The sequence below is a fragment of the Octopus sinensis genome, linkage group LG3, assembly GCF_006345805.1.
Source record: "Octopus sinensis linkage group LG3, ASM634580v1, whole genome shotgun sequence".
NCBI lineage: Eukaryota > Metazoa > Mollusca > Cephalopoda > Octopoda > Octopodidae > Octopus > Octopus sinensis.
In genome coordinates, this window is record NC_042999.1 from 69,578,871 (window position 1) to 69,606,756 (window position 27,886).

The 27,886-nt window shown below is 36.4% G+C and overlaps 1 protein-coding gene across 1 annotated transcript; it reads right to left on the reverse strand.

Moving 5' to 3' along the window:
- Positions 1-3,468: 3,468 nt before the first annotated feature.
- LOC115209140 (ER lumen protein-retaining receptor 2) lies at positions 3,469-27,143 on the reverse strand. The gene is made up of 4 exons (XM_029777293.2): positions 26,950-27,143; positions 12,036-12,295; positions 10,774-11,026; positions 3,469-4,633 (listed from the first exon to the last, which is right to left on the reverse strand). The coding sequence occupies exons 1-4, from the start codon at positions 27,038-27,040 to the stop codon at positions 4,599-4,601; spliced, it is 639 nt and encodes a 212-aa protein (XP_029633153.1). The 5' UTR covers positions 27,041-27,143; the 3' UTR covers positions 3,469-4,598.
- Positions 27,144-27,886: the final 743 nt, after the last annotated feature.

Sequence of the window (27,886 nt, forward strand, 5' to 3'; positions counted from 1 at the left end):
TAAATTCTTTGTTATATTTTAAATTAATTGAAAGAAACAAAGAGCATCTCAAAATAAATACAGTAACGAAAGGGAAGAACTGTTTATGTCTCAGAGTATGAGATCTCCTCATCATCATTTAACATCCGTTTTTCATGCTGGCATGTTTGGATGGTTTGATAGGAAAAGGTTGACAGCCACTCAAAGTTTTATGCTGTGTAATCTTTCATCAGAAGTAACTGTCAACATTTTCCTTGTAAAATAAAAAAATTAAAAATGGTCATTCTACCGAAGGATATTGAGGGATTCTTTGGTTTTATGTTTGACTATTTTATATTTAACTATACATAAAAAATAAACATATTTCTATCTCATTGTTTTGATGAAAATTGTTCATTGCTTGAAAAATATTGGTCAAGTTTAATAAAATTTAATATGTACTCAATGCATGAAGTGTCACTGTTGGACCCAAGGCCCAATGAAGAGCCCTCTACAGGAGCTTGTTTAAAAGCTGCCCGACAGGGCGGCTTATAAGCTAGTATGTATATATATCATCATCATCATCGTTTAACATCCGTTTTCCATGCTGGCATGGATTCGATGTTTTAACTGAGGTCTAGAGAGCCAGAGGCTGCACCAGGCTCCAATCTGATCTGGCAATGTTTCTACAGCTGGATGCCCTTCCTAGCACCAACCACTCCGAGAGTGTAGCAGGTGCTTTTTACATGCCACCAGCACAGGAGCCATTCAGGCAGGCCTGGCATCAGCCATGATCGGATGGTGCTTTATATATATATATTTTTTAAAACAGAAATGAAAAAGCAAATGGTTTGGCATGACTTGACAAGCTATACATGCTGGTGCCGTGTACAAAAGCACCCAGTATACTTTCTAAAGCAATTGGCATTAAGAAGGGCATCCAGCCATAGAAACCATATCAAAACAGATAATTGGAGCTTGGTGCAACTTTCTGCCTTGTCAACTCCTGTCAAACTGTCCAACCCATGCCAGCATGGAAAATGGACATACGATGATGATGGATATTAGAAGGCATGAAACTATGAAATGTCTTGTAAAACAACAACAAAGTATTAAAAATTTAAAGACTATTAGATTATTTTCATGGTAATATGAATAATAAACATTTCTTTTCTACTCTAGGTACAAGGCCCGAAATTTGTGGGCAGGGGACCAGTTGATTAGATCAAACTCAGTATGCAACTGGTACTTAATTTATTGACCCAAAATGGATGAAAGGCAAAGCTGACCTTGGTGGAATTTGAACTCAGAATGTAAAGACAGATGAAACACCAGTAAGTATTTCTCCTGGCGTGCTAATGTTTTTGCTTGCTTGCTGCTTTAAATAAGAAACATTGTTATTCAGAAATAATTTATAGAAAAAAAAAAGTTTTTTGATGATATGAACAATAAGGTTCTAATCAGAATGTTTTTTTATAATTGGACTTTGCTTACCAAAAAAAAACCAAAAAAAAAAACCACTGATATTTTAAATGACCAATGAAATGAAGAAATGTTGGACTAGATGCAGACACCAAGTTATCCATATCCACTGCCCCATGCTAACATAGATTATATCACTGGCTGAAAAAAAATAGTAACTATCAAAGCATAAGCTATTTTTTTTTCCAATTTGAATGACCTTTCCACCCACTACTACCAGCTTCAATCTTAAACTGTCAGGTTGTAATAGCCCTTATTTATTTAGCTTGATAACACAGAAGCAATGATTATTGAGAGATAAGAGCTTACACCTTAACCTCAGAGCCAATTTTACAGGACAAATTATCTACATATTGATACGCTAAGGCCAAAATGCATTACACTGTCATTTGGTTAGCTGAAGGAAGAGGTGAAGAGGGAGAGAGAGAAGTGTTAATGAAGTGATATTGGGTGGGGGGATGTAACAGTTATTACACTAAGACACTGTCAAGTGGTTAGTTCATAGGAGAAACGAAAAGAGAGAAAGACAGAAATGTGTTGCTAAGAAATAGACAGAAGGGAGAGATATAAATGTGTTAAGTGCAGAGGCATGTAGTACAGCTAGAGAGAGAGTGAATGATGACTGAAAGGAATGCAAGAGTGGGAAGTAGTTACCTGATTTTAAATGTAATATAGATAGATAGATAGATAGATAGATAGATAGATAGGTAGATAGATAGAAAGGTAAGTAGATAGATAAGTAGAAAGATAGATAGGTAGATAGGTAGATTGGTAGGCAGATAGATAAGTAGAAAGATAGATAGGTAGATTGGTAGGTAGATAGATAAATAGAAAGATAGATAGGTAGATTGGTAGGTAGATAGATAAATAGAAAGATAGATTGGTAGGTAGATAAGTTTCTTTATTGGCCACACAGGGCTGCACACAGATGGGACAAGTTACAAGGTAGAGCTTTTCTTTTGGGGGATGAAAAAAGGGGGTGGCGTAGGTTTTCGATCAAGAGGGATTGTAAAAGGGATGAAGGTAGATAGATAGGTAGGTATGTAGATAGGTAGACAGATAGGTAGGTAGGTATGTAGATAGGTAGGCAGACAGGTAGGTAGACAGGTAGGTAGATAGATAGATAGCTGAATAGATAGGAAGATGGATAGGTAGGTAGATAGACAGATTGCCCCTTCAACACTGCTTGTGTAGATTTTTACATCTCAAGAATCAAATGTTTCAGAAAACTATACAACTTCCTCATACAATTTTCCACAGGTACTGCTAGTTGTTGTTAATTCTTTCTAATCTTGGCACAAAGCCAGCAATTTTGAGGGGAGGATTTTAAATAATTACCCTGACTCCACTTCTTGATTGGTACTTCCTTTTTTTTTTTATTGACCCTGAAAGAATGAAAGGCAAAGTTGATTCCGTCCAATGCATTAACAATTCTGCCAGTTCATTACTTTGATAATAACTAGGCCTGATATTTTAGGGAGGGGGTAAGTTGATTTCATTGACCCCAGCGTTTCACTGGAACTTAATTTATCGACCCCAAAAGAATGAAAGGCAAAGATGACCATGATAGAATTTGAACTCAGAATGTCAGGATGGACAAAATGCCACTAAGCATTTTGCCCAGCATGCTAATGTTTCTGCCAGCTCTCTGCTATTATAATAATAATAATAATACTGAGGGTAGAACATGCTCAGAAAAACTGTTTTATTGAGGACAGCGAGTGTGTTTCAGATTGATACTTGGATGATAAGTACTGTGGAAAGGGACCCTGTGAGACCCTTGACAACAGGTTGTTGTCCACTCTTACAGAATTAGCTGGAGGAAGTGAAATCAACTGTTCTGAGAAGCAAAATGGAAATAATAAAGTCATTGACTCATATATATATGCTAGCATGGAAGACGGACGTTAAATGATGATGATGATGATGATGATATATATATATATATATATAATGAAAAATAAAAAAAAAATTCAGGAAAATAAAAGAAATTTGCATTAAATTAGAAATAATGACAAAACAGCATCCTACAATGAAATATGATTTATTCACATGGAAAAAGAATTTTCAGAAAATCAGTAGGCATACAATAATGGCTGAGACTGTCAGAAGCTAAAGTTTTACATGAATTTCTTCCTTCACAGTCATTTAAAGTGAAAAATGGGAATAGTACTGTTGCTGTCGTACTCTTCCAGCAAAGTTCCAGTGAATTTCTATGAACATAATGACTAACTAGTTGGAAACAAAGTACCAGGATGTATAGTGACTTTCATAGTGTGTGTGTGTGTGTGTGTGTGAGAGTGAGTGTGTGTGAGTGTGTATGTGTGTGTGAGTGTGTGTGTATGTGCGTGCTTATGTATATGTGTAAAAAAATGTTTAATGATTCATCTGTGTGGATTTTAACTTAAAACAACAGTCCACGAGATTGAAATAACAGTTTAATAAAGAATAGAATAGAGTTTAAGCTTTGGAAACAAAAAAAAACAAAAGACTAAAACAAAGGCAAGAGATAAGAAATGAAGGAATAATAACGTAACTCAAGAGATATCAAGAAAAAAACGTGATATTTCAATTATTATACATTTGAAACTCTTTTCCTTTTTTTTTCTTTTTTGTTGTATCATTTGTTTACAACCACAATCTCATAGAAATGTCTTTTGAAAGATTGGTTCCAACACTGCTGTGGTCTAAGGAGGTTGCAGTGCTGGAGGAATCATATGAGAGAGAGAGAGAGAGAGAAGTCAAGTGAAAGAGGTTTGTTGTGTGGTTCTATCATTGGTTGTTAGGTTTAAGTAAAGTACACTGAGACAAGGTGACTAACAACCTAAGAAGGAAAGAAGGGAGTAAACAGGTTGAGCAATGTAACCCTAAAATAAAAGAGATGGCAGGAAGGAAAGGAAGAGGTTTGTGATGAAACCAGAGAAGGGATTTTGTTAAAAGCTTTAATGAGGATTTTTCACTGCTTGGTAAGGTGAAATCAATGAGGAAGAGAATGATGAATTACCACAGTGTTTTATGTGAAAGCCAGCCATAGATACCAGTAACAAACAACTTCTTCCAACCCATCAGAGGAGTAGTAGTAGTAGTAGTAGTAGTAGAAGTAGTAGCAGCACACTTGCAGCCTTCTCATGCCTCAGGCAAACTCGTAGCCTCTTCACTCATGCTGGTAGAGTAATCTTTTTGCCTCGTAAAACTGGAAGAGGAAAATAAAAATAAAAATCCAAGAGCTGTCAAAGAGGGCAAGAGAAGGTTGTCAATGTAAAGCTTTGAAATATTTCAGAATCTTCATAGAAAACCTATTGATTCTATTCACCATAGTTTCACCTCAAAGACCATAAGACAACTACCAAAACAAGTCATCCATTAGTATGAAGCTTAAAAAGATTCTGGCTTTCAACCCCTTTTTATTTTTACCAATATATAAAAAGCAAAAAAAAAAAATCTAAAACCAAAATACTTTATGAGAGCAAAGAGAAAAACGAGACCCTAAAACAGGACCCTAGTAGCAATTAAGACAAGACAACTTTAACCACAACTAATTGTAAAATAGATATTTATGGCCAACAAATAAAACAGGAATAACCAAGGTTTCTGAAACCATGAAGAATAGCGCAAAAAAAAAAAAAAAAGAAGAAATCTGAAAATTAAGAAAGTAGAGATACATCATCATTTAATATCTGTTTCCCTTGCTGGCAAGGGTTGGATGGTCTGAGAGGAACCAACAAACCAGAGCTGAGCAAAATATGCTGAGCTCCAGTGTCTGCCCTGGCATATAGATATATAATGAAATGCAAAAAAATAATCATAACCAATTACGCATTTATATCAATACAAGTACCGAACCTCTTATCCAGAAATCCAACTATTTTTGAAATTGGTTAGCTTTGAATTTTGCAGGCTGTAGAAGTTCGCTGTATGGCTTCTTTGTTTTGGTTTCTATGGTATATGTGTCACACGACGCCAGTTCCCGTGTGACTGCTGCTGTGTGGACACCTTTCACTCATAGTTAAGTGGTTATTTGTTTTAATTTATAATTTTTATTTATTACCATGTCTAAAAAGCCTATGTCCAGGAATGTGGAAAATCCAGAAAACCTCCAATCCCAAGGTTCGGTACCTGTATAAACATTTATACATGTATAGGCAGTTACATATGCATGTGTGTAAATACATATGCATATGGGTGTTTATATGTTGTGTGATTATGTGTGCGTGTATACTATATATATCTTGTGATCAATCAGACTATTGGATGTTGTTATACATTGCTGGTCACAATGCACTTTGTATTGTTTTAGCTTTCAAATGATGCCACTCTATTAGCCAGGTGAGTAGGCCAACATTGCCCCTGGTCAGAAGGCTAGTCCATCACAGGGGCAACCTATTTACAGCTGAGTAGACTAGAGCAATGTGAAATGAAGTGTTTTGCTCAGGAACACAACGTGTTGCTCAGTTTGGAAATTGAACCCATGGTCTACTGATTATGAATGCATCACCCTAATTGCTTAGGTTATGTGCTTTCACATGTGTGTGCATGCGTGTATATGTATGTATGTTGGCTGAACCTTAAAAACTCCAGACACACAGATCCTGAGGACAGCTGATATCTTGAGTATTGAGGTGATTGTGCACGAACACCGGTTACGTTGGACTGGACACCTTATTAGAATGAAGGATAGCAGGATCCCTAAGCAGATGCTATATGGGGAACTTGTGAATAGAAAGAGACCCCAGCAAAAACCAAGGCTGCGATTTAAGGACTGTGTCAAGTCCTCATTAAAGGCCTGTGATATGCAGGAGACTGACTGTGAGAACAATGCATGTCATCGCCACAGATGGAGGAAGCAGGTTAAAGGAGTCAACACTTTTGAGAGAGTACATATTCAGCATGAAAATCTTGAGCATGCTACTTGAAAGCGCACTGCTGGTGTAGTGAATGGGGAAAGCTTGGTCTGCAATGTTTGCAGTCGTGTATGCTTGTCAAGAGCAGGGCTCATAAGCCATCAACAGAGCCGCAAATACAAAATATAAGTTAGTCCTAGAGTGCACAGTGTTCCTGAAGGTCAGCAATGGTCCTCGGTCACGAGTGGATGGCCATCATATATATACACACACACACACACACACACATAAATAGAAAACCATTTGTCCATTCCTCAAATATGAACAACCAATATGTACTCTACAAAAAAAAATATTTAATTATAAAACAATAGAAATACTTCTAAAAACAGAATAGAAAAATATGGAAAAAGACAAGACTAACATTTTATAAATAAAATACTTATAACTTTCACTTCATATTTGAAAGAGCAAGAAAACTCAACACTAAGTAGATGTAAATATATTTCCTACATCAAAAAAGCAACTGCCAATTGAAGAGAAGATCTGTTTTGAATTTGTAATAGAGCAAAAGTTAGGTTTAATAATGTGACTGTCTTGGGCTTCCAGTGAACCCTAACCTCACTAAATACAACTGACAGAGGATTTAAAAACTGACAATGGAATAAATATTGACTAGCAAAAATAAACGTTCAATATAATATATTTGGTTTTGTTTTTGATCTATTTCTAAGTAAAACATTACAAATGTTGCATCACCATTAGAAGTGTTTGAAAACTGTAATTTAGCTCAATTACAGTGTAAGCAATTAAAAAAAAATTATATAATTCTTTTTAATGTTGGTATAAGGGTTTCAATTTTAAGAGGAAGGGAGTCAGTTGATTACAATGACCCCCACCATTTGACTAATACTTTAATGACCCTGAAAAGAGGAAAGCAAAGTTGACCTAGGTAGCATTTGAGCTCAAAACATAAGGAGTTGACAGAAAATTTTACTAAACATTTTATCTGACATCCTACCAATTTTGCTAGCACATTGCCTTAAGAATAAAGATAAGCAGTCCTAAATGACCATAATGAAGCAGCTGAAGAAGTCGAAAAGATGACCAACTCTGCAAAGGTGGAACTAGAAAGAAAGAGCAAGACCACTACCAAAGTTGTTCCTGTAGTTGTAGAGACACTGGGGACCATATCAAAGAAACTGCTACAATTCTTTGACTAACTTAAAATCAAATATGATATCAGCACTGAACCAAAACAATGCCTTATTAGGTACTACTTAGACCTGATGGAGAGATCTTAAAAAAACTAATTTTAGGAACTGAGAAGCACAAGAAATAATAATAATAATAATAATAATAATAATAATAATAATGGTTTCAATTTTTTGACATGAAACCAATAAGTTCAGGGTGGGGACTAGTTAATTACATTGACTCCAGTAACTGGTACTTATTTTATCAATGTTAAAAGGATGAAAGGCAAAGTCCACCTCAGCAGAATTTGAACTCTGAACGTAAGGATGGACAAAATATCATTAAGCATTTTGCCCGGTGTGCTAACGATTCTGCCAGCTTGCCACCTTATTACAATAATAATAATCCTTTCTATTATAGGCACAAGGCATGGAATTTGAGGGGAGGGGAATAGTCGATCACACTGACCCTAGTAGATGACTAGTACTTAATTTATTGACTCCCGAAAGGATGAAAGGCAAATTCAACCTCAGTGGAATTTGAACCCAGTATGTGAAGACAGGCAAAATGCTACAAAACATTTTGCCCAGCATGCTAACAATCGTGCCAGTTCGCCACCGAATAGCCTCTAACATAGGCACAAAGCTACAGAACCGAAGGGAGATGTCAGTTGATCAAACCAACTTGACTAGTATTTTATTCCACCAAATCCACAGAGGGATGAAAAGGCAAAGTTGACTTCAGTATAATTTGAATTTAGAAAAGTAAAGGGCCATAATTAAATAGCAAAAGGCACTTTGTGCAACATCCTAACAATCCTGTCAATCTACTGTAATAATAATAATAATAATAATAATAATAATAATGTGGGTTATTAGCTGAAAGTGTGGCTTCAAAGTAACAGAAAAGTGTTATGAAGCTGAACCAAAAGCTGTGATAGAAAATAATTACAGGATTTTATGGGACTTCCTTGCAAAGATTGACAACACTATTAAAGCAAGCAGACAAGACATGATTACTGTGGCCAAAAAGAAAAGCAGATAATGTAAGATCATAGAGTTTGCAATACCATAACAGAGTGGACACCAAAGAAATGGTGAAAAAAAAAACTGAGAAATATCAGGACCTAGCTAGACAGATGAAGCAATACTAAGCTGACCGTTATTCTTGTGGTAATGGATGCACTTGGCACAACACCACAATTGCTCCCTAAGAGTCTGAAGGATATTGAAATTGAGACTTGCACTGCAAAGTGCAATCCTGTATTCTGCAAGAACCCTAGAAAGATTCTCGAGATTTGTCATTACCAAACCTCAAGACACCATCCTTGTTTACTCATATAGAATGTAATAATTGTTGTTGTTATCATAATAATAAAAATAATAATAATCTCATTCATCGTAAAAATTTTCTTAGATTTAATTACTAGAATTATAAGACATTTATCACAGAAAATTCTACTGGATAAAATTTACAATATTCAAGATCGAGTAGACGCAAGTGGAAATGTGTAAAACTGGATTTTAAGTTTAATTCTATGAATAACATATTTGTGAATATTGAGGTTTTTTTTTGTTCATAAAGATTAAAAAAATAGAATACACATAATATGTATTAAATGTAATCAGGAAGAAATACAATGTATAAGAATGTATTAAATACAGCAGTGTTTGTGCAGAAGGGAGTCCTAATTTGCCCTTCTCTATGAGTATTATGATATGTTGTATAAAAAAAATTTTTTAAAAAAAGGAAGAAAAGGTGAATAAAACAGAATTAACTTTCAGAAGGCAAGTGTGGTAAAAAAAACAAAAATTAATTCTGAAATATAATTATACCAAGAAATTAATTACCTAACACTCACAAAAATAGTGAATGTGTGTGGTGATACATGATCATTACACGGTATTAGTATTCCATTAATGAAAGGCAATGCTTTGGCACAAAATAATTATATATTTAACCATTTTCTGATTTAAGCCTCTTGTGTGGAAGACAACATGAGAAAAAGTTGATACTTGATGTTTTCACGTGTAAAATATAGCAAATATTTCCTTCAGATATATTTTATTAATTTAAAAAAAAAAACAGAGAGGGGGGAGAAAATAAATAAAAATCTATGTTAAGATGCATTCAGTTTTTAAAAATATTTTCCATATTTAATTTTTGTAGTTTTTGCAAGACATTTTCTCAAATAAGATTAGTTGTCTATCAAAATTGCAAGGAGAGAAAGAGAGAGAGAGAGAGTGCTAAAATCAGTATCAAAATTAACTTTTTGTCATTAGAAATTATTATTCTTAATTTTGACACAAGGCCAGCAAGTTTTAAGGGAGGGAGTAAGTCGATTATGTCGACCCCAGTATTTGACTAGTATTATTTTAAAGACCTTGAAAGGACGAAAGGCAAAGTCTACCGCAGCAGAATTTGAACTCACAATGTAAAGAGATATGGAGAAATGCTGCTAAGATTTTGTCTGACATGCTAATATTTCTGCCAGCTTGCTGCCTTAATGGTTTCAAATTTTGGTACAAAGCCATCAATTATGGGAGCTGGGGTGAGTTGATTACACTGACTCCAGTCTTTCCCAGGTACTTATTTTAATTGATCCTGAAAGGATGAAAGGCAAAGTCAACTCTGGCAGAATTTGAATTTTGAATTCTTGCCCAATGTGCTAACGATTCTGCCAGCTTGCCACCTTAGGATGAAGAATATTAATAAATTTATAAATCAATCCTTCAAGGCAAAAAAAAAAAAAAAATTAAAATAACAATAAAAGAATTAATGGTTGCATGACTCCAAATATATTCCTATATTGGAAATAATGAAAGTTGAAAAAAGGGATTTTAAAACAGCTAAAATGTAGGAAGCCACCAGAAATAGATAAATCTATAACCAAAATTGAATAGAAATTAGGCGTTATTTAAAACCCGACACTAATTATGATTAAGTCCACTGAAAATTAATCTTCATAAATATTCTGGAGCACCATTACAGAGATTTAAACATTAAAAAAATTTAAGATATATATTATATATATATTATATATATATATATATAATATATATATATATAGATTGACAGAACACGCCTGTATTACTAGAATAAATCGATATTCATTAAGTAAATGCTTAATATAGTTTCATCTATTAATATTCATTGGAGAAAATTAGACAGCTTTCTTAAAAGTAACAAATTGTATTTTTTTTTTTGCTTGCAGTTATGTTGAACTCTTAGCAAAAGATTTCTGTCTAAACAGACAATATTGATCCAGTTTCTTTGGCAAGATCTTTGTAGTTACCTTTTGTGATATATAGATAGAAGAAGTCACAGTAAAGTATAGTCTGCACACATCCAGAAACAACAGCAATGAGATCAAAGAATCCCTCGAAGTAGTAACGATAAATCCAGTTTAGGATGTACAGGAAGCGATAGCTTCCCAGAGCAAACAGGTAGTGGCTGGTAATACTCTCAGCTTCGCCAGTCTTGCTCACCATGAACAACTGAGGCAAAATTGCTACAGATTCCAAGTAAATAGAGAAGGTCCACAAAATCTGGAAAAAAAAGAAGAAAAGAAAAAAAAGGATAAAATGAAGCATTGATAAAGAAGCTGAGGAATTCAGTATATATATATATGTATATATATATATGCCAAGTGTATACAGATGTAGATTATTAATTTACATTGGGTCATCCCATAAATAATGCGATTTTTCTAACTGCATGAACAAAAAGTTGGATGGGGATGGGATAAATAATTAGCACAAGGTCAGCACTTTTAATGGGAGGAGGTGTTAGTCGATTTCATTAACTCCAGTACTTGATGTTACTACAATTTATTAGCTCCGGAGGAATGAAAGACAAAGATGATCTCAGAAGGATTCGAACTCAGATTGTAGCAAGCCTGAAGGAATACTGCAAAGCATTTCTTCCAATATGGTATTTCCTGCAACTCATTACATTATAAGTTCAAATCCTGTCAAGGCCATCTTTGCCTTTTGTCCCTCTGAGCTTGATTTTTATCAAGTGCCAGTCAAGTACTGGGGTTGATGACATTGACTAAACGCCTCCCCTTAAAACTACTGGCACAAGGCCAAAATATGAAACCATTTATCATCATCATCATCATCATTTAATGTGTTTTACATGCTGGCAAAGGGTAGATAGTTTGACAGGTGCCGGTAAGCCAGGGAGCTGCACAGGCCCCAATTGTCTGTTTTGGCAGGGTTACAGTGGCTGAATGCCCTTCTCAATGCTAGAGTGTACTGCATGCTTTTTACATAGCACCAGTATGAGAGCTTTTATGTGGCACCAAATCTTTCTACTTAATAGCTGTAAGGCCTGAAATCTGTGAAGAGGGAAACAGTTGATTACATCGACCCCAGTACTCAACAGGTACCTATTTTATTGACCCCAAAAGGATGAAAGGCAAATCAACCTCGGTGAAATTTGAACCCAGAATGTAAAGACATGAAAAGCCACTAACCATTTTGTCCAACATGCTAGCAAATAACAACAAACATAGAAATACAGTATTTAAAACTAGATAAATGGTGTACGTACCTCTAATAGAGTGAATTCAGAGTTGACCAAAACGGAAAGGCCACCAACAGGGACGACCAAAAACTCTGCTCGAAACGTGTCATGGTTGCTGTCATAGGTTGCCTTAAACTTGTAGTAGATGAGGAAGACAGTGAAATAGGAGGAAGCAATGAAGAATGCCTTCATTATTGTATTATAGAAAGATATGAAGGATGTGAACAGATCTAAGTAACGAGTTGTGAAGACCAAAGCAAACAACACTTGGCTTTTGCCAGATATACCTGAAAAAATAGAGATAGAAATACATGAAATATATCTCAGGTATTTATTTATATATACACACACATTCATTATTTATAATATACAAGCAATGCGTCCCAGCGCTGCCCGGGTGTTACGTCCAACAGCCACAGCTGATATATACACACATAAACTCCCTTTTATACGTATGTATATGTATGCATATATATATATATATATATATATATATACTGATTGAAAGCAATATCAATAAATAAGCAATACCTTTGATGATGATGATGATTGGACTGAGTAGTTTGAAACCTAAAGAGTTTAATGTGTATGTATGTATATATATATATATATATATATATATATATATATATACTTATTAATCCGAGGGGAGGCAATGTAACCAGCAACTAAAGGAACATTACAAAATCCATATATATATAAATTACAAACTACAAAGTTATATCTTGAGATTGCTAGTGACAACAACACTCAAAATATATATATGTTTTTTGATTTTAAGCATAAATTTAATGTGTTATATATGCAACATTGATTCTTATATATTTATATATTTTTAAACATCGGACTCTATATCTGTTCTGTAGATATAAATGAATATATGTGTTTGATCTTTCTGTGGATTTTGTAATGTTCCTTTAGTTGCTGCTCACATTGCCTCCCTTTGGATTAATAAGTATATATATATATATATATATATATGCCGTTTCGGGGCCGACCTCTCGACGGCATCAATGCGTACTGCCTCCCCCTCCTCACTGATATGAGGCCCTGCTTGCTGGTTACGGAAGAAAACTGTCCAGTACCAGTGTCGTAATTGCTAGGTCATATGAATTCTCTTCTGGTTCTAACAATTTCTGTGCTTTTAAGCATTAGACATCTATACAGAATGCTACTGGCAATCCAGGTACCAGGTTATTTTTTTTCCTAAATCAGTGGAAGCAGGGCTTGGCTAGTATATAGTGATAGTGAATACGTGATGAAGTGCAAACATGCAGAGATGACAGGATCTAGCTGTTCCACCACCTGTGATGGACAATTTTCATCTGCTACTGATATTTCTCTGCTTTTAAACACTAAATGCCTTCATAAGAGGTTTTCTCAAGATGAATACTACAGCATTACAGCATCCTTACAATACATCTATGTTAAGTAAGATATGAAGATTGCTATACAGTAGTACTAATACTGCATCCATCACTAATATCTAATACACACACATCTCCTCGAGAACCTCATATCACCAGACATCCCAATATTTTGTCATCTCCCTCATGAGGTTCAGGGTCCTAAGATCAGCTTTCATCACTTTGTCCCACGTCCAAGTCTTCTTGGGTCACCCTCTTCTACAAGCTCCAATCACCTTTAGCAACTGATGTTTTAATCACACACATATATATAATAATCATATACTGAAAATATTAGTCTCATATTTTAAGATCAATTCTCAAATTTTGACAAGTAAAACTTAATTATATAAGACACTCAGAAGAAAAAAATGAATTATATGGAAATATTTCATTTCTCACTCATAACAAAAAGATCTCACATAGCAATAATAAAGCAAAAAAAATCAAATTATAAACCCTTAGCGGTTCTCTCCCCTTAAAGAGAAATTCCATCTTCCCCTTTATTTCTTAGTAAACCCTCTTTCTCTCCCGTTCTTACTTTGAAAGCAACTGTAGGTGACAGCACTAACAGTTGCCAGTCAAATTTCCCACGTGTGAATTATGTGAATATACTTACGGTAATTATAAAAGTAACAGACTAATAAGAGAGGGAAATAAAATCAATTGTGAATCTTCAGAAAACTAAAATAATTAGTCTTACAAACCACAAATGGTTTAAGGTATCTTTAAAAAGACAAACAGTAAATATAATCAAAAATGAATATTTCTTTATATGAATCAATAGTCTTATTGTCATCATCATTGTTTTAACGGCCACTTTTCCATGTTAGCATGGGTCAGATGGAGTTTTTCTATGGCTGGAAGTCCTTTCATCAACTGTCATCTTTTACTAAGCGAAGTAATATCTCCTCATGATTGGAAACACTAGTGTAGCTAGAGTGTGTGCTGCCCAGAGCAGCCCTTCCGTTTGCCACCCCAACCATAGAAATCATGCCAAAGCCAACATTTGAGCTCTGCACAGCCCTGTAGTGAGTCTAGGATATTTACTCCACCCAAGGACAACAGATGAGGATTTAAAACTTCTTACTATATTAGAGGGGGGAGGTAATTGTCCTATGGGGTAGTTGTCGTTGGGGGAATTTTCCTATGGGGTTTAATTGTCCTGAAACACCTGTGGCACACCAGATTCTTTCAAACTGTCCAACTCACGTTAGCGTGTAAAAAGGAAATGTGAAGGTGGAGGTATTGTTTTCAGTCATGTTTGTTTGTTTGTCTGAGGACAAGATATCTCAAGAACTGCTGGATGGATTTGGATGAAACTTTCAGGGATGTTTGGCCTCGTGACTGGCACGAACTGATTAGATTTCGGGACTGATCTGGTACCGGACAAGGATTCTGGATTATTTTTCCTGTTTTTTTACTTAATTTTCGAGAGCAGTCAGGTTCATTTTTAGTATTCTTGTTTGTGAGCGCAATCAAGTTTATCTCAGATATTCCTATTTTAAAAATCATCTCCAGCTAATCGTTGAGAGGACGCTGGTGTTGGCCTTGGCAGAGGTTTGCACTCCCTGAGTGCTCTTGTTTCCATTTGTCTTTAAGTCATTTAAATTGATTTTCCTATCTCAGAGCAGCTAATTTACCAAATTAAATATTTTAAACAAATATTAATCAAACTGCCAGAGGCAAGTATGGCTATATGGTTAAGAAATCTGCTTTGCAACTCTATTGCTTTAGTTTCTGCCACACTGTGTGGCACCTTGGCTGTCTTTTACTTGAACCCCAGGGTAGGAAAAGCCTTATGAGTTAATCTGGTGGAAGGAAACTGTGTGGAGACCTGTTGTATGTTCATTCATTAGTTCAGTTTATGACAGTTTTTCCATGCAAGCATGGGTTGGATTAGTATTCTATTAAAGCATTGATTTACAGCTGAATACGTTTCCTGTCATTAGATCTTATCTTTTTTTTTTTTTTAGTAAGGACTTTCTTATTCCACAAGACATTGAAAATGAAAAGCCAACTAAATATTCAACAAAAGAAATGACAACAATATCACTGCTGGAAGCTCACAGAGTTTTGGAGAAACACCAACGTAAGCACAAAGACATGTGTATGCACACATGCACACACACACAAACTTTTCTCAGTTTCTGTTTACCAAATCTACTCACAAAGGGGCTATAGTAGAAGAACTTGTCCAAGGCACCCGACAACAAGACTGAACCTAGACCACATAGTTGGGAAGCCTGCACCTACACATAGGTGCCAGGAAGAATGTCCAGCCACAGAAACCATGCCAAAGGAGACACTGGAACACACTATAGTCATTGGATCATGTCAAACCATCCAACCCATGCTAGCATGGGTATTGAAGGATGCTATATACACATACCCTTTTATAGTGTGTGTGTGTGTGTGTGTGTGTGTGTGTGTGCATGTATCTGCAGGAATGCTTATATAGAACTGCTAAGCTACAGATGGTTTGTTGACATTTTCTCTGTCAACAACTCATCCAGTAGTTCCACACTTTCAAAAATGACTAACTAAAACTTCCTTAATTGAAAAATAGGTAAGGGTTTGATACAGGAAGGCCATCTAGATGTAAATTAATAACATTTGTTCATCTAACCTGTGTCAGTATGTGAAAACAGGTGTAAAACAAACACTAAAACAGAGACAGAAATAACTTAGGGCCACCTGACTGGCTCCTGTGGCATGTAAAAAGCACCCACTACACTCTCAGAGAGGTTGGCATTAGGAAGGGCATCCAGCTGCAGAAACATTGCCAGATCAGATTAGAGTCTGGTGCAGCTGCTGGCACTCCAGACCTCAGTCAAATTGTCCAACCCATGCCAGCATGGAAAACGGACATTAAACGATGATGATAATGATGAACATAAAAACAAACATTAATGTGTGTGTGTACCCTTGAACTTTGAACGTCCATTATCCTTCCAAACACTGTGTTTGAAGACAGAGAAAAACCCAATCCATACCAACATGGAAGAATAATTGAAAATAGAGAAAAAAAAAGAATATAGTTCTATTATATTTTGAACCAATTTTTTAAAATATTCTTTAAATGACCAAAAACAGTATTAATGATAATCAAATATTTCAAATACCAAAGCTAGTATTGATATTGTTCAAATATTATGAATACCAAAAATGGTATTTATTTTATTTAAATAACATATTTACAATATTTAAACAAAATAATATGGCATTAAACTCACAAGACCTTGTTAATCTGTCATAACCTACCAAATGAAAATTGGATTTGAGTCCATCACAATAAATGTTAGCACTTGTCATTTAGACAGTGCTCCCACTACCGATGTTGTGAATTGTATGATACCCCAACCTTGAGTTACCAATTGATACATCATATTCTTTAACCCTTTTGATACCAACCTGTCTGTGATTATCTCTGATTCTGATACAAGGTTCTTGTTTTAAAGTGATCTAAAATTTCCCATGACCAGACCAGTTTTTCATGGAAGACTGGAAATGAACAACACTGCTTGTATGAAGGTGATACTTGTTTACAATCATCCCATGATATTGACAGGAATACACACACGCATACACGACAGGCTTCCACACGGTTTCTGTCAGGCAAATCCACTCACATGGTGTCAATCAGCTTGGGGCTGTGGTGGAAGACAATTGCCCAAGGTTCCATGCCATGGGACTGAACCCAAGATCACATGGATACCAAACTATTAGGAAAGCCTTTTTATAGCTCCTCAACTGTGGAAACTTAAGAACAGGGGCTGCAAAGACAAAGAGTACAACACCTAAAAAAAGTTAATGTGTGCATATCAATAAGCCTTGTGAATTTCATGAATTTCTTTCTCAAGACTTAAGATTGATTTTGAAGATGTTCTAATTATAATAAATTTATTAAAAAAAAAAAAACTTTTCTCATGACACTACCCAACCACTCCATATCTTTCTCACCACCTCCACCATGACTGTCATCTCCCCTTCCCTACCTATCATCCCCTGCCTCACCCATTAACCGTTTCTTACTCTCCCATACACTTTTGCAATCTCCACCTCCTGGTTCTTTTCCCCCTACTCACTTCATCTCACCTTGGACCTTAATTTTTAATCTCTTCCCCACTCAACTACAATCCTTCACTCTCTCTTCTAAAATGCAACCCCTCTACAAGATACTTGTTCCTCTCTGGTCCCTTCCCTCATACTTTAACCCCTCATCTCCTAACTTAAAGCTGCATGGTGACCTCGTAAGTTAGCTGGCATGAACAAAAAGCACCCAGTAAACATCTAATTAATAACAATAAGAATTCTATATGCAATGTTTCAAAAACCATTAGCTCAAAGCAAATTTATAATTAGTAGCCTAATGGCAATTTGTAAACTATTTCAAAGATTTTGTACACAATTGAACCAGCATTAAATTAAAATATCTGTGTTGCCAGAGCAGCTGACTGGCTTCTATGTCGGTGGCACGTAAAAAGCACCATTCAAGCGTGATCGTTACCAGTGTCGCTGGACTGGCTCCTGTGCAGGTGGTACATAAAAAACACCATTTGAGCACGGCCATAGCCAGTACTGCCTGACTGGTCCTCATGCCAGTGGCACATAAAATGTGCCCTCTACACTCTCAGAGTGGTTGGCATTAGGAAGGGCATCCAGCTGTAGAAACTCTGCCAGATCAGATTGGAGCCTGGTGCAGCCATCTGGTTTGCTAGTCCTCAGTCAAATTGTCCAACCTATGTCAGCATGGAAAGCGGATGTGTACGATAAAGATGATGTGTACCATTTTTTCATATATACACTATTGAAAGGTATGATGCTGTGGGTTTTGTCCAAGAGGAAATCTCTTCATGGGCATGTTAGAAACATAATTATAAACTGGAAAGTGGCAAATATCATTTCAATTGCATACACTGAGTTTATTTCAGCCCAGCAGCTTTCTACAATATCAGTGAATGTATCATTCATTGTTTCCTATATATAGGAAGAACGAATTTTGTTTAGGCATGTAACAAGTAGGTACACATCATTGACAAGGCCCATCATCATCATTTAATGTCTGTTTTCCATGCTGGCACAGGTTGGACAGTTTGACAGGAGCTGCAAGGCTGGAAGTTGTATCAGGCCCCTTTGTTTGTTTGTTTGTTTTGGCATGGTTTCCACACCTGGATGCCTTTCCTAATGCTTTACAGAATGTTCTGGGTGCTTTTTACACAGCAACATCGCCAACAGGATCACTAAGTACATTGCAAGACAAAATGGTCAAATACGTCTGACAATCTTGTGAGTTATGTCTGGGACAACATTCACTTTGCTGACATATATTGTATTTTTAAGACAGCATGAGAGATTTTCTCTCATACTGTGTTAAAATGACATTTTCTCTCAGTCATCAAGACAAAAACTACAACATCAAACATTTCATTTCAAATTTATCTATACATTAAGTCTGATATACACAAGCAACTAGATTTAAAAAAAAAAAAAAGCAGCAATAACAAATATAATTTGTAGTGAATTATTTTTAGCAGGAAAAAACGTTTTTATGATTATCACATTTTAAATTAATCTTAAACAAATCTTGAGAAAGAAAACCATGAAATTCACAGGACCTGTTAAGAAGCACAACATATGAATTATCAGAAACTGGCAACAGTTTGCAGAGAAGGGGAGAAAGGTAGCTATAATAGCAAGTTGGCTGATAACTTACTATTCAAAACAACAGCTTGTGTATGAGTTAATCCTGATCTGGCCTATCATGTATATTACTGACCTATACAGGTTATTAGATTGATAACCTTGTGAATAAATATTTCACAGTAAAATGTTATCAAAGCAATTCTCTTCTCATACACTCTCTAACCATGGACAACACAAAGTGTTTCTAATTACATCTGTCACATCTCTGATGATCTCCCCTGATAATCCCACATCTATAAGAGCACTCTCCAAACACAAAACTCCCTCAAAAACTAGTATTCTTCTTTAGGCTCTGTTATTGATCCTTTAAAAACTTCATGTTAAATTGACATTTGAGTACTGCTGCACACATTTACGCAACTCTGCTGGTGCTACACTCACAGCTTACAGATTCTCCACACTGAATCCAAAACAAAACCATTTTATTGACTGAGACACATGTCAATCACTATCATCTCTCTACCAATACTTATTTCTTTACTTCATCTCTCTACCAATACTATAATGGCTCAGGCTCAGCTGAACTGACTAGCAGCATTCTCTTACAGCCAAACTGACCTGTCCCACTTCTCTTGTATCTCGCCTATTACATAACACATTAAACACTTCTACCTTCCTCCACAGAACGTCCCTCCAGAATTCCTACGTATCTGTGCTTTTTGAATAGATCTTGAACCTGTTCTTCAACAACATGTGTCTCACCAGTCTCAAGGGGCAGTAAAAGTCATGGGAGGAAGTGCCCCCTTTTCTCCCCTAACTTATAAAGCCAATAATCCCTAAACGGTTTAGATGACTTGGAAACTAGGACTAGATATATTGGAGACATATTCATCTCAGATCTCCTAAATTAATAGAAGGGGGCACTAACAAGGGGATATTATATGAGGTTAATATATGAAAGCTGGCAGAATCATTAGCACGCTGGGCAAAATGCTTAGTGGAATTTTGTCCATTTGTACATTCTGAGTTCAAATTCTGCTGAGGTTGACTTTGCCTCTGACCCTTTAAGGGGTTATTAAAATAGGAACATTGGGGTTGATATAAATAACTTACTCTTCCCCTAAAATTGCTGGCCTTGAGCCAAAAGTCGAAACATCGTTTAATGTCCGTTTTGCATGCTGGCATGGGTTGGACGGTTTGACTGAGGTCTGGAGAGCCAAGAGACTGCACCAGGCTCCAATCCGATCTGGCGAGGTTTCTACAGCTAGTTGCCCTTCCTAATGCCAACCACTCTGAGAATGTCGCGGGTGCTTTTTACGTGCCACTGGCACAGGAACCAGTCAGGAGAGGGTCTCTGGGGGCACTGGTATTGGCCACGTTTGGATAGTGCCTTTTGCGTGCCACCGGCACAGGAGCCAGTTACGGGTTACTGACATCAATCACATTTGGATAGTGCTTTTTACATGCCACTAGCATGGTAGTCAGTCAGGGGATACTGGCATCAGCCACATTCAGATGGTGCTTTTTACGCGCCACCAGTACAGGAACCAGTCAGGCAGCCCTGGCATCAATAATGAAACCAATATATAAAAGAGTTTATTATATGTAATAGTTAATATATAATGTATAACAGTGTTTGCTCAATATTAAATATCTGAGCGAGAAGTAAACAGTAGTAGCACAGAATCGTGAAATATATTTGCTAAAACTGGCGGTCCCATAGAGGACAATGCTACTGTTGTTTTTAGCCCCAGGAGGACATCTCGGAGTTAAAGTCAACAGTAGCATCGTCCTCTATAGGACTGCCACATTTAGTTGGCAAATATATTTCAAGAGTGTTTACTCACTTCTAAATTTAGAATTATATATTAACTTTGGGCAAATATATTACAGGGAATTTTAGAAATACATGTAGCCGATACTGGTATCATGTAACAGGCACCCATGCTGGTGGCACATAAAAAGCACCATTCAAGCGCTGGGCCTCATGGAGGCGATGTGGCTGATGCTGGTGGAACACAAAAGCACCCTTTACACTCTCGGAGTCGTTGGCATTAGGAAGGGCATCCAGCTGTAGAAACTATGCCAAACCAGACTGATGCAGCCCCACAGCTTACAAGCCCTGGTCAAACCATCCAACCGATATCAGCATGGACAGCGGGCGCTAAATGATGATGATGATGATAGAAATGTTACTTGACAGGGTGTGTCTCAGAGATCAAGGAGTCTCTCCAGATCAAGCTGCTATTTCTAGCATTGAGAGATCACTGCACCTTTACTATGGACATGTGATTAGAATGTAGGAGAGAACTGCCAAATAGATTCTTCAAGCCAAGCCAACCAGCAGGAGGCCTAAGGTAGACCAAGAATGAGCTGGTTGGATAATATCCATAGTTAATGATTTGTGGTACTTTGTTATGCAAACATAATATACTATGAAGCAAGCTAAATGTTTTTATGTCTTGGCGTTAGGAAGGGCATCCAGCTGTAGAAACTTTGCCAAATTAGATTGGAGCCTGGTGTAGCCTTCTGGCGCGTCAGCCCTCAGTCAAACCGTCCAACCCATGCCAGCATGGAAAGCGGACGTTAAACGACGACGATGATGATGGTGATGAATATTACGTCCTACTGTCTCAGTAATGCTTCTTACATTATTTTAAGGTTGTTCTATATAAGCACGTGTTTGAAAGCAATCATGGGTTAGGTGAGAGCTGATGAAGGGGCAACAACCCCTGTAATATGGCATATACACTCAATACCGATTTTTGTCTTGGATCACATTGTTTGTTTGTTTACATCCGACGTTTTGATACGAAACGTAGCAAAAGTCAGTGCTGGCTATGAATTCTATAGAATATCTGTAAAAACAATCTTAACGAAATAGTATTCTAAATCTCAGTTGGTCATGCTTAGGAATCCAGCCAGGAAGGGTAATGATGACTGCTTCTTATAGGACCCTACGTAGGCTCTACCACCAAGACGAAGATAGATGCACATAGAATTTGATAGAATTGGTAGGGGCAATGGGAATTCAATAAATAAATGAGAAAGGTGGCAAATATTAAGAGCCAAGCTTTTATCCTGCTAATATTTCAATTCAAACTGAGGTCATGTCACAGAAATTAAATCTAATTTCAACAGGTCAAGACAAGTTGTCCTTTTGGTGGAGACCAATACTATCACCCATGTTTCACTGTCTCTCTTTCTTCCAGTACTCCCCCTTCAATCATGCCTTATCTCCCTTTTTGTTTCACCAACCATAACACACACTTTCTATTTAGTTACTTAACAACTGTTTTGTAGCTATCTACCATTATCTCTTGTATTATTCTCCCCTAATACCTTCTTGCTTTGTTCTCTTTAATTACTCTGTCAGGTTGTTCCTAACCAAGCTCCTTACCAATAACCATCATGCAGCTGTCTATCACTCCCTTACTCTCTTTTATATCGTCTTACTTCTATCACACATTCTCTCTCTAACTCTCTTCCTGCCTGGCTATATGGAAAAGAAAGAGACAAAGTAGGATAGAGAGGACTCTTTAATTTTGCTGGGGATACGATAATTTTTCAAGAGCTGGTGCCACATTAAAATGCATTCTGTCAAGTGGCTGGTTATTAAGGGAATGCAGCCATTGAAGCCAACCCTAAAATGGAATGCATGGAAAAAACGAATGGATAATGATGGTGACCAATACAAGAGTTCCCAAACCAGGTTCAGAGCAGTCCCCATCGTAAGTGGCTTGTACCTTTATTGGCAAAAAAAACATACTTGCTTTAAAGGAGGACTCCTGTCACTTGATAATAGTTGTCTCAGCACTCAGTCACCTCTGGTCCAGCGGACCATTATGATCAAAGGTATTCCAGCTATGATCATACCAACATTTTATTTAGACATAGTGGATCTGAAACTATATTATTCAATGTCCTTATTTTGATGGCCCATCTTCAAAAGTGTCGCTGTTACTTAACGCCAAGGCAGCCGTGATTGAGCACACCTCTGACTGATCAAACATTTCAGCCGTGACCATCACCTAGCATATCTATTTTATATCTATGTCCAGGGAAAACAACTAATATATATATATATATTTGCCAACAGGGGTACAATTTGAGATGGAATTTGACTTCTATCTAGTAAACCGAACGATCACGTAGAGTCCCACCCCCGCTCTATCCCGGACAAGATTAGCAACTAGTTAAATAGTTAAATCTAATTTATATATTTATCTAACTTCAGCCGACTTTCGTGGCAAATGGCGAATACTCGCAGACCGTTCGTTGTAATATCGGATACAGAATTATCCATTTTAAAAGTTCCAAAAATCAACGAGAAGTAAAAAGCATTCGAGTAAATAAACCCCTTGCTCTTCACTTGCTGGGTTCTTAATTTATCGACCCCGTGCGAACGAAAAGTAATGTTGATCTCGTTGGGATTTGAACATAAAACGTAAAAAGCCGAAACAGGTAATACGAAGTATTAGGTAAACAGTACAAAATAGTACAAAAAACAGTACAAAATAGTCGCGATATTATAAGAAAAAATTGCAGACGATTGAATGATCAGTCCCGATTGAGCAGAACTATAAAGACGTTTTAGCCGCGACCATCCCGTCTGGAGCTCCCTTCACCCAAAAGTATCTCTAAACCAAATAATTTAATGCGTCTTTCTCTTTTCTTTTAAGACAGTGTGCATTACCAGGGATTTGGTTGCTATATCTAGCAGGCTGAGTGGACCGTGCTGCGCCTCCCTTGGTTGGCGGGTCAGATGTTTTAAGTATAAAAGACTAGGTGTATATAATCTCATTTAGCTCCGCTAATGATATGCTGGATTCGTGTGACACACCGAGACAAAACAAAGCCAAAATAAGACAACTGAGTGAGACCGGACACCATTAAAAAAAACACCGGCGAGAAAAAATAAAGAGGTCAGGCTAACGTAGGCTAAAAGTAACGCCCACCATCTACCCCTGGACATATGCATACACAATATACACACAAACACACGATAAACTTACAATTTATATATGTATCATACAGACTCAGTGTGTCTGTGTGTATTTATGCATTAAATACATGCACCACAATATATATATATATATATTGGTAAAACGGTAAGATAACAAAAGAAAGAGAGAGACCTCAATATCATGTAAATAGAGGAAATTTATCTATACAATGATATGTTACATTACTCGATAGTCAAGATAATACTCTGAGTTTCAGATGCCGAAGTGGGAATCTACGACATCTCTTCGGTTATCTGGCTATTTGAAAACTCAGAGTTTTATCTTGACTATCGAGTAATGTAACATATCATTATATATATATATATATATATACATACACACACACACACACACACATAGACAGACAGAGTATGTATGCGCATGTATTTTGCAAGTCTACAACGGCTATATAATACAAATCTAATATTTAATTTAAAAAAAAACATTCTACAGTAATACAGTAAAAAAAAAAAAAATCACCGAGATAAAGACTATAAAATTTATCAATCAATTCAAGAAACAAACCGACCCCGAGTGGTGTTTAACAGTAAAATATCTAAGTATAAGGTCCGTAGCTATATATTTTAGGGGCCCAATACCGAGATGCATAGATATTTGCAGCTTGTATATTTATTTGGACGGGACTTTTCATTCAAACGAATCCCGCCTACAGCAAATTAATTTAAAGACTATAAATACGTCACCCAACATTTTTCAAAAGTCGTTTTATTAACTATCCTCGGGGTTGGGGGAGGGAAATTTTTTTTTAAAAATCGATGAGTTTTCAAAGAAAAGAAGGAAAGTATAAAAGAAAAAGAGAGAAAAAAAATCCAAGAGAATCACGTTTGCGTGAGAGAAGGAAGTGAGAGATAAACGGAAGTGAGCACGGAGTTATGGCTTATGTGGCAGCACAGCAGTCGATAGAGCTTGACTAGCAACGTGTACACGCCATACGTAGACACTACAACTTAAAAACCTCCACCTTGCAAATTATACATAACCATAACCCTTCGTCTTGTCTCCCTGCTCTCTTTACTGTTGCTACTGCTGCTACTACTACTACTACTAGAACTCAGTCACACACCCCCACAGTCGGTCGCCGCCGACGTCTCGATACTTCATGAGGCAGGGTTGAAGACAAACCGTCAAACTCTCTTCCTCGCAGATATTGACATTCCATCGAAAACGGCAGGATGTTGCTAAAACCTCTTAGTACTTACATTGATTGTTATATATTTATAGTATGTGTGTGAGTAGGAGAGGGGAGAGAGAATATTTCGCAGGGTTCTGGAAGAAGTACCTTGTGAATCATTTCCTGATTTCTTTGTGTGTGTGTGTGTGTTAGCTAACTTTTATGCCGAGCCAGCAAAATGGAAATATTTACAACGAAGCATTCTAATAGTGTTTTTTACGTAGGTTTCACTGCAGATTTCAGCAAAAAAAAATCAGCAAGATTTAACTGCATAGCCATATACAGCACTATCATCACAACAACCAACATAATAATTTTAGTTGGCATGCAACTGATGGTTAGTTCAAAGGCAAGCCTGATGCAACAGACCTATGATCAAAGGTAGAACCATCCAGTCTTTTTTTTTCAAGGTGGTAGGTTATTTGAAAGAGGGGGATTTGGCTGGTATTTTTTTTTTTTTACATAGATGGAGCACGCATGAATATATATAAAGGCGATGCAGCATGGTTTGAGATGATGTGTATAATTTGGCTGCTATTTTTAGCATGTCGAGTAATCACACACCTTCTCCAATGATTTCTGAAAAGTTGTTTCTATAAACTTATTAATAAACAATGTTTACATTAAATATTTATATCAAACGATATTTAAATAGTGCAGGGGATAAGTGTTTAAAATTAGTGGGTGAGGGGGTAGGGTATTCGTTCAAATAAAGCTAACAAATTAAATATATGATTGGCATTGAATAAAAACTACCACAGACTATACAACATCCACTGCTCACTTACCTCATATATTTATACATATATGTATGTAAGCGAGTATGTATGTATGAGCACACCTGCATATAGGTATGTATGTGCGCGTGGAAGAGACACAGTTATCGGGGTGGAGAACTTCCTTGATAATTCGTACTCGTTACTACTGAAGCCAAATTTTAAACCTAGCGCAGGTGTTCAATTAATTAACCAGTTACAGTAACACAAAAACAAACAAAAAAAAATCACAGGGATTTACAGGTGCGTTCAATATAGTAATGAATGAAGGTTAAAGATCCCGAACATGGGATGTTGCAAGATATCTGCAATTATGAACCGAACAAAAAGCACACACACGTGTGTGTGTATATATATATATATATATATATATATATATATATATATATACACACACACACACAATCTACGCATTCCAAGTTATAGCAACAATTTAGTTCTAAGGCAATGGTATATAAATCCATAAAATACTTTTGCTGCAGATAAAATTGTAAAATGTTCTCAAAAAAGGTGCAAAGAATTCAGAAATTTCTTGAAAGAGATTAATATTTATCACTGATAACCAACTTTATCTCAGAAGTAACCTGCAATATAATCTAACGCCTCCCATTTCAAGCGAGTAGGACGAGTTTACCAGTGTCGGATTAGAGCGATGTTATAATACATTAACATCTTTGTTTCATTAATGGTGCGTTCTTGCAAAGCGTTATACAATAAAAGGTTGAAATGCTGTGTTAAAAGCTGGAAGACATTTGGCCGTTTAATATAAATAAATGAAGCAATAGTATATTATAGTTTCTGAAGTAAAGTTATGAATGAACCGGTGTAAAGTTGTCAGTTTGAAGAGAGAGGGAGAAAAAAAAGACAGCAGTCCGAGAGACGGAGGTGAAAGGAAGGCATTAAATATTAGCTAACCTGCACAAGATCTTGTCTTCCATATTTTCAGCAGCAATATAATGATTGCCAACAAATGTGACATATCTCCAATGAGCCTGAAAATATTCATGTTGGATGCTTAGTTCAAGTGTGGCTGGTGTTGTTGTTGTTGGTCTTGTCTCTCACACCTTCTGCAATGTCTCCACTTGTGAGGACGTGGCGCTAACAGGATTCTGGGAAATCAGAGAAACATCCGGTAAAAGGGAAATAACTCTATCACACTATTCCATTCCTATCGAAATGTGTCAAATAATATTCTAGCTGATTGCTGTCACTTTTACTTCTACCCCGTAACCCCATCAAATCTATGATTAATTTTACATAAGCACAAAGCCGTAAATTTTAGGGGAGGGAACAGTCGGTTATATCGACCCATAAGGGTTGGCTGGTACTTTATTTTATCGACCCAGAAAGAATGAACGGCAAAGATGACCTCAGCTTGATTTGAACTGAGAACGTAAAGAGCCGGCCAAAAGACCACGAGAAAAACATAAATATATCTTATATTGATGATATTTAAGATGAAATATAACTTATTATTTTAGTTATTATATTTGTGTTTAATTTCTCTTTTATATTGCATCATGGTTTCGATGATGGTTCTTTACCATTTTTTTTTTTTCAGAAAAATGCTGACTAAACGAATAGTTCTTCACATTCTCAAGTTTTGTTTTTTTAATATTTTTTGAACAGTGACAATCCCTCCAACTCATTAATTTATACGTGTCGTTAAGTTTTCTAGTCGAAGTTTTTGATGTTTATCGAATTTGATGGCATAAATAGACGCACATTTTTTTCACCCCGCAAAATTACATGATTTCCTACGTGAAGCTGCTTCAAATATTACATGTGTGTGTGTGCCTTTGTCCCCTAAAAGTTGTTTTGTTGTTGCTTTTCCCTAAATATGCCCTGCTGA